General features: G+C 36.0%; 1 protein-coding gene across 5 annotated transcripts in view; it reads left to right on the forward strand.

The window, feature by feature from the left end:
• The window catches only part of LOC149823502 (protein HIGH CHLOROPHYLL FLUORESCENCE PHENOTYPE 173, chloroplastic-like), a 132,498-nt gene that overhangs the window by 30,289 nt on the left and 88,611 nt on the right, over positions 1-13,598 (forward strand). For all 5 annotated transcript variants that reach the window (XM_090018882.1, XM_090018884.1, XM_090018885.1 and 2 more), the window contains exon 4: positions 6,857-6,932. In XM_090018882.1, the coding sequence (XP_089875008.1) occupies positions 6,857-6,932 (76 nt within the window). The remainder of the gene's footprint in view (positions 1-6,856; positions 6,933-13,598) is intronic.

Here is a 13,598-nt window from a genome sequence, read left to right on the forward strand (position 1 = left end):
TGCTATGATCTTATAGCTAAGAGAATTTGGGTCCAGACATGTTAAATTTGTGGAGCATATGCCCTATTATAAGACAATGTAGTTAGACGAGCATTGAACCTAATGGGGAAGGCGAATAGGATGATGACCTATAGTAGCATCTTTCTACTCGGTCGTTCTTTCATTAACATGTTCAGGCCGATCCAGATACATAAACACCTGAACCACCTCCTTTTCAAGTATGTTAAGTATCCATCATATTCCCCCACACACTTTATTTTCTACGAGTATGTTTTTTGTATCTCTCAAAGCTTTCTTAGCATTGAACTACTTGTATCATGAGCTAAAATCTTATAATGAAGTTGTTTTGCAGCCAAAATGGCAGCAATCTATGAGTGAGGAGCTAAGTGCACTGGATAGAATGAAGGATTGGGAGTTCGTTAAGTTGCCCAAGGGCAAAAATATAGTTGGCTGTTGTGAGTGTACAAGATTAAGATTACAGCAGATGGGACATAGAAAGGTATAATGCTAGACTTCTAGTCAAGGGATACAACAAACATGTCCTTAGTCTTCTCCTCTCCTTCAAGTTCCTCTGGTTTCCACTCTACATTCTTGGTTAGAACAAGTTGAAGCGATTTCTCAAAACCAATTTCCAAAGTCCTCTTCCCCTATGTGGTGTTCCATGGTAGAATGCCCAACCACATAGTTTGAAGATTTGATCTTGAAAGTGAGAATGGCGATGAATTCCTTGTCTTCCACGATTATGAAAATAAGGAGGATGAAGGATGATAGAATGAGAAACAGAGGAGCCTCCAAACACGGGCACCACAGACACTTGAAGCCACCAATGCCACATGTAAGAATGTAACAAGTACTCAAATTATAAATAAAGGCCTCAAGGATGAAGAACCAATGGCTTTGATCATAAACACAAGTTACTAAGTGTCAAGAAAATCAATTCAAACCACGAATAAAGGTCTCAAGGATCAAGAGCCAATAGCTCTAATACCATGTAGGGAAGAGGTAGGCGAGCACAAAGCCTCACAAACACAAGGCACTAAGTGTGAAGAAAATCAATCAAATACTTAAAGGGAAAATATCTCACAAGGATCACAATAGCCAAAGGCTTCAATAATTAAAATAAAAAAATATTTTATTTTATTACTAAAATAACTCCGCCTGTGTAGTTATACACTGCCGGTCCCAAGCCCGGATAAAGGAGGAGGGTTGCGGTAGGCCTGTGACAGCCAGCATAAAAACTTTGTCATATCCTATGAAAATGAACCAATATGAGAATTTCGTTGGGGCGTTCCCTACTGAGCGACGCGCTGTACTCTCTAGGCCCGGAGGCAGTGATAAATGTGCAAGGGTTGCTAGGTCGTCGCCCAGAAGCGACGCGTCACACCGGCGCCCGGGTGTGGTGTCAAATAGGCAAGGGTTCCCTCACTTTGTTGGACGGGTGGGGGTAAAGAAGTTAGTCCAAGACCATAAAATTAGGTTAGCCACTTGGAACATAGGGTCTTTAACTGGTAAGTTGGTAGAGTTAGTAGATGTTATGTGTAGGAGAAAGATTGATATTTTATGTCTTCAAGAGACCAAATGGGTAGGTGAGAAAGCTAAAGTGATAGAACCTTGGGGATATAAGATTTGATATACAGGAATAAATAGGAATAGGAATGGAGTAGGGATTGCTATGAGTCGTCAGTTTATAGATAATGTAGTTGAGGTCCGTAGGAAGGGTGATAGAATTTTACTTATTAAATTAGTATTAGGTACGGATATTATTAATATTATTAGTGTTTATGCACCTCAAGTAGGTTTAGATGATTCCATTAAGCATCAATTTTGGGAAGATTTAGATGGAGTAGTACAAGAGACATCTTATGGAGAAAAGCTTTTCATCGGCGGTGACCTTAATGGACATGTAGGCATTAGTAGGGATGGATTTGAGAATATCCATGGAGGCTATGGTATAGGAGAAAGAAATGAAAGTGGAGAAAGGATTTTAGATTTTTGTTTGTCCTATGATATGATCTTAGCAAACACTTGGTTTAGGAAGAGGGAGTCTCACCTAGTAACATTTAAAAGTGGGGTTAATACGAGTCAGATAGATTTTTTCCTACTTAGAAAGAGAGATAGGGGTTGTTGCATCGATTGTAAGGTTATACCAGGAGAAAGTGTAGCTACACAACATAGAGTCTTAATTTTAGATCTTAGAATTAGACAATGCCGCAAAAGGGATAGACATAGGATAGATCCTAGAATTAAGTGGTGGGCACTGAAAGGAGCTAAACAAGGAATGTTTGTAGAGCAGGTAGTTAAGGAAGTTGATTGGTGTCTCGAGGAGGATTCAGAATCAATGTGGAATAAGATAGCGGGTGGTATGAGAAAAGTAGCTAAGGAGGTATTGGGTGAGTCTAAAGGCGGTGCACCACTAGGTAAGGATACATCATGGTGGAACGAGGATGTCAAATTAGCTATTAAGGTTAAAAGAGAGTGTTATAGAAATCTAAGTAAGAGTCGTGATAATGAGAATTTGGAGAAGTATATGATAGCAAAGAAGGAAGCTAAAAAAGTTGTTCGAAACGCGAGGGCTAAGGTATATAAGGAGGTTTATGACAAGTTGGATACCAAAGAAGGCGAGAAGGATATTTATAGGCTTGCAAAGATGAGAGATAGGAAATCGAAGGATTTGGGTATGGTTAGATGTATCAAAGATGAAACGCAAAGGGTTTTAGTCAAAGATGAGGAGATTAAGGAGAGATGGAAAGATTATTTTGATAAGCTATTTAATGATAGTCATGCTCAAGATCTTGGAGACTTCTCCATTCCTTTTCATGAGATAAATCGTGACTTCATGCGCAAGATTCAAAAGAAAGAAATTGCAGAGGCTTTGAAGAAAATGAAATCAAGAAGGGCAGTTGGCCCAGAGGCTTGGAAATGCTTGGGAGAGAAAGGTTTAGAATGGTTGACAAATCTTTTTAACTTGATTTGGCGAACAAATAAGATGCCTAATGAGTGGAGGAAGAGTACTTTGGTGCCTTTATATAAGAATAAGGGTGATATACAAGATTGCACAAACTATCGTGGTATAAAACTCATGAGTCATACTATGAAACTTTGGGAGAGGGTGATTGAGTCTAGGTTGAGGAAGGTTGTCATGATATCGGAGAATCAATTTGGTTTTATGCCTGGAAGATCAACTATGGAAGCTATACATCTTCTTAGACAACTTATTGAAAGATATAGAGAGAGGAACAAAGATTTGCATATGGTTTTTATTGATTTAGAGAAGGCATACGATAGAGTACCTAGGGACGTTCTCTGGTGGACAATGATGAAGAAAGGTGTTTCTCTCAAGTACATTAGTATAATTAAAGATATGTATGAAGGAGTAGTAACCAATGTCCGCACTTGTGGAGGGGTGACAACCAATTTTCCGATAACGGTTGGGTTACATCAAGGATCTGCTTTAAGCCCTTTCCTATTTGCGATAGTGATGGATGAGCTTACGAGATCAATTCAAGAAAATGTACCGTGGTGTATGTTGTTTGCTGATGATATTGTTTTGATTGATGAGTCTAGAGCTGGGGTTAATGCTAAGTTAGAATTATGGAGACAGACATTGGAAGCTAGAGGTTTTAAGTTGAGTAAGAGTAAGACTGAATATATGGAATGTCGGTTTAGTAAGCAACGAAGTAGTGATGGGAGTGTAGTGAAGCTTGGTGAGCAAGATATACCGGTGAATGATTATTTCAAATATTTGGGATCCATCATTCAAAAGTATGGAGAAATTGATGGAGATGTAAATCATAGGATAAAGGTTGGGTGGATGAAATGGAAAAGTGCTACTGGAGTGCTGTGCGATCGTAGAATGCCATTGCGGTTGAAGGGAAAGTTTTATAGGACGACTATTAGACCCGCTTTACTATATGGTACGGAATGTTGGGCTGCCAAGAGACATCATATTCAAAAAATGAGTGTAGCTGAGATGCGGATGCTTAGATGGATGTGTGGAAATACAATAAAAGATAAGATTCGGAACGAAGAGATACGTAAGAAGGTAGGTGTTGCACCCATTGAAAATAAGATGCGAGAGAATCGTTTACGGTGGTTTGAACATATTCGGCGAAGGCCTAATGATGCTCCAGTTAGAAGGTTGGAGAAATGGGAAAATATATTAGTTAAAAGAGGTCGGGGTAGGCCTAGGAAGACTTGGATGGAGATGATAGGAAAGGATATGAATGCTTTGAACCTCACCGAGGACATGGCGTTGGATAGAAATGATTGGAGGAAAAGGATTCATGTGGAAGACCCAAAATGAATTTCTTTTTTGGTTCATATCGCTGACCCCAATTGTTTTGGGATGAAGGCGTAGTTGTTGTTGTTGTTGTTGTTGTTGTTATTACTAAAATGCTTAAGAAAAGCATGAAGCAAGCTAGACGTTAACTATGTAGTCAAAAGCGCTAGGTGGTGCCTAGTCGGTGGACCCCTAAAAACCCTAGTCGGAGACTAGGCGAATTAGTCGGTACCTTAATTAAAAAAATATAAAAATATAAAATATAAAAAATATACAAATGAACTGCTAAAATTAGTAACAAACATATATGCAACATAAAATCAGTCAACAATAAGCAATAGACAAAAAAAACATGTTCAACATTACAAAACCTGCTTAAATATTAAAAACAATTGAATAAGCAAAGCAAACAACTATCAACAAATGCCAAATAATTTATAAATAATTTAAATTCTTAAAACAAAGTGCTAAAACTAACAACAAACATATATCCAACATAAAGTTAATCAACAATAAATGCATGAAACATAAGATGTTGCTATTATCAAGCATAGTAAACATGTTAAATTACAAAACCTGCCCAAATATTATTAAGACTAACAACAAAGATGTATCCAACATAAAATTAATCAACAAATGCACAAAGTACAAAATATCACTATCATGAAGCATAACTGCATAGTAAACCTGTTATATTACGAAACCTGACAAAAAATTAAGACACTTCTACATACATAAAGAAACACATAACAATTCAATGTCACATCTATATAAACAAACACACATAACAAATTAATTAAAAAAAAGCAAAAAATGCACATAGCAAGTTGCAGGGTACCGTTTTTCCCGCCTAGGTAAAGGCCGACTAGGCGGAAAAATTGGTACCTCTGAAGGGGAAAACTAGAAATACGGCCTATTCCTAGTTTTTCCTTCGACTAGCCGCCTGGTCGGCACCTTTGATTACATAGGATGTTAGAGTATCCTTATAGCTTGGTTAACTAGTTTAACTAGTTGAGCTAGTCGTTAGGATACTCTAACGACTAGGAACCTAATTACTGAAATGCCCTTTTTTGGGCAAACAAATATACAAGAAAAATATAGAAATCCAAATGCACAAAAAAATCAAAGAAGACAAATACACAAATGAAAGGATACATATGCAACATCCTAGATTGCAATCTAGACAAATAAATTATATATATATATATATATATATATATATACAGAGAGAGAGAGAGAGAGATGTGTAGCTGCACAACCCTTAGGTGCGCAACTACGAGTGGAACGCTGCTGCGCTGAACGACTTTTCCGTGCAAAAAATGCTGTTCAGCATCAAAATTGTGCAAACAGACCTTTAGAGGCAATTTTACACTATCGCTAAAGGCTCGTTTTCCCGTTGGGACCTTTAGCGGCGGTTGAAACCGTCACTAAATCACCTTTTTAAAATTGACGTGCACATCCCTGGGAGCGTTAGCAGCGGTTTCAACCGTAGGTAAAGGTCCCAGCAGAAAAATAGACCTTTAGCGGAAGTTTTCGGCCGCAGCTAAAGGTCTTTTTTTGCGCGATTTTGAAAGCCATAGCTAAAGGTCTTTTTTGTGCGATTTTGACGCAGAACAACGCTTTTTGCTTGAAAAAGATGCTGAGCGTCCATCACTTGCGCGATGGACGCTCAAGAGCATTCCACTCATAGCTGTGCACCTAAGGGTTGCACAACTACCACTTTTTCTCTCTCTCTCTCTCTCTCTATATATATATATATATATATATATAACATTACGGTGCTCTGAAAGCACCTACTCCCACCTACTCGAAATCATAGTTACAGGTTGTGTCTTCTCAATTCGACCTTAGACCTTATAGATGTACTTAACATAGTTTATTTGATAGGAATCATGTTTGTTGGTCATAAAATTAAGTTTTTTTAAGTCATAAAATTTTGGTACATTGTGAGCCGTTGATTTTTGAAGATCATAAAAAACCTGCATGTATGTCAGTGTGTCATCATGACATGATCCAAAACTTGTTTTAGACTAAATAATGATCATAGATCATATTTGTAAGGTCTGATCAACAAAAAAAGCTCATTTTTTTGAAAATTTGAAGCTTTAATTAAGTGGGACTAGGTGCTCCGAAGCACCCTATCATTACTATATATATACATAACTTATGGTGGTACACACTTGATTTACATAGATCTAACTAAGCTCCCAATGCAAAATCTAACCTTTGGATCGTGTTTAACATGTTCTAATTACTGTTTCCATGTGTTAAAGTTAACTGAGATATGATGTTTTATACCATTTCTAGACTACCCTTATTTTCATAAATTGTGAGCCGTTGATTTTCAGTCTAAAAAATAGGATCTTATGATGTATTAGACATAATAAAACCTTCTAACATAGTAAATAAACGATGCTAACACATTTGTGTGGTTAGATCTAACATTTGCTGGCTAGATCCATACAAACAAGTATGTGTACCACAATATGGTATCATGGTACAAAACCACCTTATATTTTCCTATATATATATATATATTTTAACATCACTTATCTGAAGTTTGATTTCTTATTGCAGGATATGTCTATACAAGAGGTGGTTATGTGGAGCTGTCAAAACGTCTTTCTCTTCCACTTGGTTCTACCCTTGACAGGTATTGTTGTTAAAATATGACTATATATATCAGGGGTATTTTGGTCATTTCCCCTATTGTAATAGGGACAGTCTAGTAGAGACTGTTTTATAATTTTGTTTAATTTTATTTCTGTTTTTTGTTTTTTACTGTTAAAGTCAAATATGACTGTTGGGGTTGACTGCTCCCAACAGCCATATTTTTGACTGTTGGAGGCAGCCCAACTACCTCCCTTTGCCCTCTCTTGGCTCTATTAATAGAGCTATTCTTCTTGGTGTAAAGCTATCCTTTTTACAAGCATATTTGAGGTTATATAAATTTATATTTTTTACATTGTGACTCATAAGATTTGTGCTCTTGTGATTGTCTCCTTAATGAGATTGTATGTGGTCTATGTGTGTTTGTGATCTCTTATAGCTGTTATTGGCATTCTATTCTGATTATTATTCACTTCATTTCATCGTATCAGAGCCTAGAGCTCTTGTTATTTGAAAGCCATTTTGATCATGTTTTCCTAGTGGTGGTGGTCATCTTCAAGTCATCTTCTTCACCGTGATTGTCATCATGGACAAAAGAGAATGTTCCGTCATCTCCTACATGTAATATCGTGTCTTTTTCCATGGTTTTTAAATTCAAAAACTATGAAATTTTGACTAAGTACTTTAATGAATATTATAAAAATAATGAAAAATATCCTCAAATATAGGTGACGCCAGCTGGGTTTGGGCGTGGCCCATGGCCCACTGACAAGACCAAAACGTGACAATTAATATTTGTAAAAATTTTCATTTTTAACCTTTAAATTCAAGCGAAAAGCGAGAGAAATTCATGTTAAATTCAGGAAAATTTCAGAGCGAAAATAAGGTAAGTATACCGTTAGATGCGTCTCGTAATTATGAGAACATTGGTATTTTGTTTTTCTTAAATTGGGTTACGGTTAACCCAAAACTTGCGTTTTTCAAAAATGACTGCCTCTATTTTTACCTTTTTCTGGATTGGATCAGACTTGATCCGATCCGTTTGATCCAAGTTGATATGGATCTGGACCCAGTCTAGGACCCATATTAACTAAGATCTAGTCCAAGTTGGATCCATATGGATTTGGATTTGGATCCGAAATCTAAGTACAACCAATTTAAGACTTTAAAATCAATTTAAAGGTTAATTTGTGTAAGAATTCCACTTTAAGAGGACCTCAAAGGGGGGGGGGGGGGCGACACCCTTTGGAATATTCTTAAAATAAATTATTTAATAATTAATAAAATATAATAATGAATTAACTTTTGAATTTATTTAATATATACGATGGAGTTCTACATGAACTCCACCTAGATGGATTCTCTAGAGGGGGCGTCACCCTCTAGATAAATCTCTAATAAAAAGATTAATTAAATAATATAAAATAATAACAAGATAAAGAGAGGATAAAGTAGAAGGTTTAGAGAGGTGGAGTTCTACCTTTGATAGAACTCTACCCTTTATGGAATAGAGGCCTCTAGAGGGGGCGTCACCCTCTAGAGGAGTGCTCTACATAAGGGAGGTAGTTAGAGATAAAATAAGAAAATAATAAAAAGAATAAAAATTTTAGAAAGTAGATTATAAAAAGGGCTGGCTTTTCCCTTCTCTTTAGAAACACATGCTTCTAGAGAGAGAGGGAGAGAGTAGAACTCGTGGGAGAGAGAGAGAGAGGAGAGAGAGAAAAGAAAGAAAGAAAGAAAGAAAGAAAGAAAGAAAAAAAAGCGAGGAAGGAAGAAGAAGAAGAAGATCCACCTCCCGCGTCCAATATCCGACTATTTTTTCGATCTCTTTTCCTTTCCAAACTAAAGTATGGGTTTCTCTCCAAGTCTTACGGGAAGAAAATGGCGTAATTTGAATTGATGTATACATATTAGAGGAAAAGGGGGAATCTGAAATTTAATTAAAAAATACATCTATATGTATATATAATATCGATTATATACGTATATATATATGGGTTATTTCTTGTGGTAATCGATTTTCCTATGTGCGCAAATCTGGAAATATATGTAAATATATTTCCAGATTTGTCGATACTTATGATTTTAATTTTTATACAACAGCAACAACAACAACAAAAACTACGCCTTCATCCCAAAACAATTGGGGTCGGCGATATGAACCAACAAAGAAAATCATTCTGGGTCTTCCACATGAATCCTTCTCCTCCAATCATTTCTATTCAATGCCATGTCCTCGGTGAGGTTCAAAGCATTCATATCCTTTCCTATCACCTCCATCCATGTCTTTCTAGGCCTACCCCGACCTCTTTTAACTAATATATTTTCCCATTTCTCCATCCTTCTAACTGGAGCATCATTAGGCCTTCGCCGAATATGTCCAAACCACCGTAAACGATTCTCTCTCATCTTATTTTCAATGGGTGCAACGCCTACCTTCTTACGTATCTCCTCGTTCCGAATCTTATCTTTTATTGTATTTCCACACATCCATCTCAGCATACGCATCTCAACTACACTCATTTTTTGAATATGATGTCTCTTGGCAGCCCAACATTCCGTACCATATAGTAAAGCGGGCCTAATAGTTGTCCTATAAAACTTTCCCTTCAACCGCAATGGCATTCTACGATCGCACAACAATCCAATGACATTCTATGATTTTAATTTTTATATGAGAGAAAAATAAAGGAAGCATGTAGATAGATTTTTTTTTTGATGTTTTGTTCATGCTCATGTGACTATGCATGTAATCTATGGTTACCGAGTATATTCTTTTTGAATATATATAAAGTTTTGGCCCTGCCAATTTTGGCATAGGCTTGTTTTTATTATTCATGTTCAAAGAGAATATCGATATATGTAACATGCTGTTTATTTCTGCATGTAGTTATTCTGCTGAATATATATATATATATATATATATATATATATATATATATATATATATATATATTGCTCTACCGATCTGCCCATAGGTGCCGTTTGGGACTGATCAAGCCGGCACTGATAGCCGTGAGTACAGACTGATTAGATCTGCGATAGATGAACCTCTTGATTGAATGAATTTGATTACTGGGTTTTCATAACTGTTTTCAGATTTAACAGGCTATTTTGGGGACTGTTACTAAACTCATCTTGTTTTACTGATAAACAAATTTTATATGCCTTACCATGGACTGTCATTAAACTGATTTTTTTATTCTGGCCGACTGTCATCAGTTTAATTTTACTTTATGAAATTCTGTTTTGACACTCCTATGTGAACCGTTATTAAACTCATGACATTGACTGAATCAAATTTGAAATCGTGTGACAGATGTTAAAATGTAAAACTGTACATATATATATAATAATATATTATATATATATATATATATATAAATACATTTTTCATTTCTTTCTTTTCTGTAATTTTGTCCTTTATTTTTATTTTTTGTCTTTATGTCATCTAGTTCAGTTTGAACTAGAATGACACTTGACTAGCAATAGAGCTGTTAGACTGACACAGTCCAACAACTCTTAATAGAGCTGTTGGACTGTGTCCAACAGCTCTATTGAGTCCTCTTTCAGCTGTGTATATAAAGGGGTGCAGCCCCTCTTGTATTTCATTCCAATGCTTCTTAAGCAATTGGTTTTTCATATCAATAAAGAATACATTTTTATTTTTATTTTGTTTCCAGTTATACCCTTTTTAAGGGTTATGCTTTAGTGTCATTTTTGACACTTGCCCTTGTGAATCTAAGCTCGTGTTTCGAAGATCCCCATTTCATTTCATGGTATCAGAGTCGCGGAAGTACTAAATCTTGATGAAAAGCTGCCTCGGTTTCCATATCCGTTTGCAAAAGTGTTCGCCACTTGAAGAGAAGTGTTTTATCACTTCATTGGGGAAGATTTCACATCTTGTTGTATTGTTTTTTTCTTCTTTCTTTTTCATTTTCCTTCTTGTTTCTCTTCTATCCCTAATCTTTCTCTCCTTGTAATCGATGAATGACAATGATAAAGTCACCATCATGCCTATAAAACTAAGCGATACGAACTATGTAACATGGGCTTCAATCATGAAGCACCATATATGGGGAAAAGGCCTATGAGGGATTATGGATGGTTCCGATTCGGAACCTAAGCTATCTCTTACTAAAAAGGAGGGAGATAAAGAGGTCCCTCTATCGGAAGAAGAGAAAATCAAGGCTATTGCTTCATACGAGAAGAAATGGAAAGAATGAAAAATATCTCATGCGAAGATAATGTCATGGCTTATCAATAGCGTTGACATTAAAAAATGCTCAAGGCTTGCCAAATTTGATCATGCCGATAAGGCATGTGAATACCTTAAGAATATGTATTCCCTTAAAGATATTGCATACGTGTGCAACCTCCAAAGAAAAGTTTGAATGATGACACAAGGAGACAAAACTATTCGTGAATATTACAATGAGTTGTCTGAACTTTGGGAAGAACTTTTTCTTTTAGAACCAAAGTGGCATTGTGCCGAAGACATCGAGCTTCGTCAGAACCAACTCGATGCTGAATATTTTTACCAGTTTATCACTGGATTAAGGCCGGAATTCGAAACCACTAAATCGGCCCTACTTCACCGGGGAAAAATTCCTTCTATTGTTGAAACTATTGAAGAGTTAACAATGAAAGAAAATAGTCTCCGGAAAGGTTATTTAAAAATTGAAGATGATTCCGTTTTAGCCGTGTCTAGACCAGGGAATCATGTTCGATCATATAGGCCTCCTCACTTTAACCGACAAAATGGTGACTATGATAAGAAGAAAATTATTTGTCATCACTGTCATGAACCAGGACACTACAAGCCACAATGTCCCAAACTTAAGGAGCTGAGAGAAAAAAGAACTGCAATTGCTGGATCGGAGCCTAAAGATCAGGATGCACCAGTTTCCCTAGCCCAACTAATGGAGATTCTTCAGCCTCTCATCAAAGGTGTCTCTTCCTCATCTGAAGCTTCAACCGGCGCAACAACCTCATATTTTTCTGATCTAGGTAAAATTTCTTGGCTTCTTGACTCTGGTGCATCTTTTCATATGACCCCAAATAATCAAAGTCTATCCAAATGTGTTAAAAATAAAACAAGTGTGTCAAAGGTCTTTACTGCTGATGAGACTTCTCTTGAAATAGAATGAATAGGAAATTTTGAAAAAATTTATAAAACAAAGAAATTTTCTATTCCAGAAATTAGACATGTTCTCAAATTAAATTTAAGTCTTTTATCTGTATCTCAAATTTCTGATTATGGGTGTAATATTTCTTTTTTTTCTCATGGTTGTTGGGTACATGATCGCCAGTCAGGCAAGCTGATTGGAGAAGGCCATAGAGAAGGAGGACTCTATTACATGGATTTTTTAGAAATGCCGAAGAAAGCTTTTTGTTATAATATTCAAAAAATAGAGTTGAAACTGTGGCATAAGAGACTTGGTCACCCACATATAGCCAAAATCCAACATTTTCCAAATCTAGGGAAATTTTGTAACTCTAAATCATTTGATTGTAAAGATTGTATTCTCGGCAAAATGAAAAGATTATCATTTCAGAACTGAACCTTTTTCTCTTCAAGACCACTTGAATTAATACACTCGGATGTTTGGGGTCCTACACCAGTAATTTCTAAAGGAGGATTTGTTTACTATATTATTTTTGTCGATGATTTCTCCCGACATACGTGGATGTTCTTTCTCAAACATAAGTCTGAAGTATTTTCATACTTTCAAACTTTTCATAATATTGTTAAAAACAAGTTTCAAAATGATATTACTATTTTTCGCACAGATTCAGGGGGAGAGTTTTTATCCACAGATTTTCAAAATTATCTTAAATTGCATGGCATCACACATCAAAGATCTTGTCCTTATACACCTCAACAAAATGGACTGACAGAACGAAAGCATCGCCATATTATAGAAACTACTAGGACTTTATTAATAGCAAATCAAGTCCCGAAAGACTTTTGGGCAAAAGCTGCCTTAACTGCCACCTATCTTATTAATAGGATGACATCTTCTTCGTTACAAAATATTACTCTCATTGAAAAACTTATGAACATTTCTCCAGACTACTCTAGACTAAGAATATTTGGGTGCAAATGTTTCATATTTACTGACAAAAATGATAAACTTTCCCCTCGTGCGATTCTCTGTGCCTTTTTAGGATATGCTGAAAACCAGAAAGGTTATAGATGTTTTGACTTCAAAAATAATAAACTATATGTGTCTAGAAATGTTTCCTTTCTTGAAAAGAAGAGCTTCTTTGATTTTAGAAAATTAAAAGACGTCACTGAGTACTCCTTTTTGCTAGATCTAACATCAACATCTGATGAATATGACCTTGACTGTAACTTTGATGATGATCAAAGAATTATTGATCTTAATGTTGAAAATGAAGAAGTTTATAGAGATACTAGTATTCAATATTCCAGGCGACAAGAGTCTAATCCTCCATGTGCACTTGAAAAATATTCTAACATTCCAACTAGACAATCATCCCGAGTCTCGAGGCCTCCAGGAAAGTTTGTATCATACGAGTCTTTCTCACCCACATATATGGCAGTTATTGCATTAATTCACTCATATGAAGAACCATCCACATATTTTCAAGCAAAAAATGATATCAAATGGATAGAAGCCATGAAAGCTGAATTAGATGCACTTGAAAAGGCTTCTACATGGAATATTCAAGATCTTCCTCC

This window comes from Nuphar pumila, chromosome 10, assembly GCF_984573655.1.
Source record: "Nuphar pumila chromosome 10, dmNupPumi1.hap1.1, whole genome shotgun sequence".
NCBI lineage: Eukaryota > Viridiplantae > Streptophyta > Magnoliopsida > Nymphaeales > Nymphaeaceae > Nuphar > Nuphar pumila.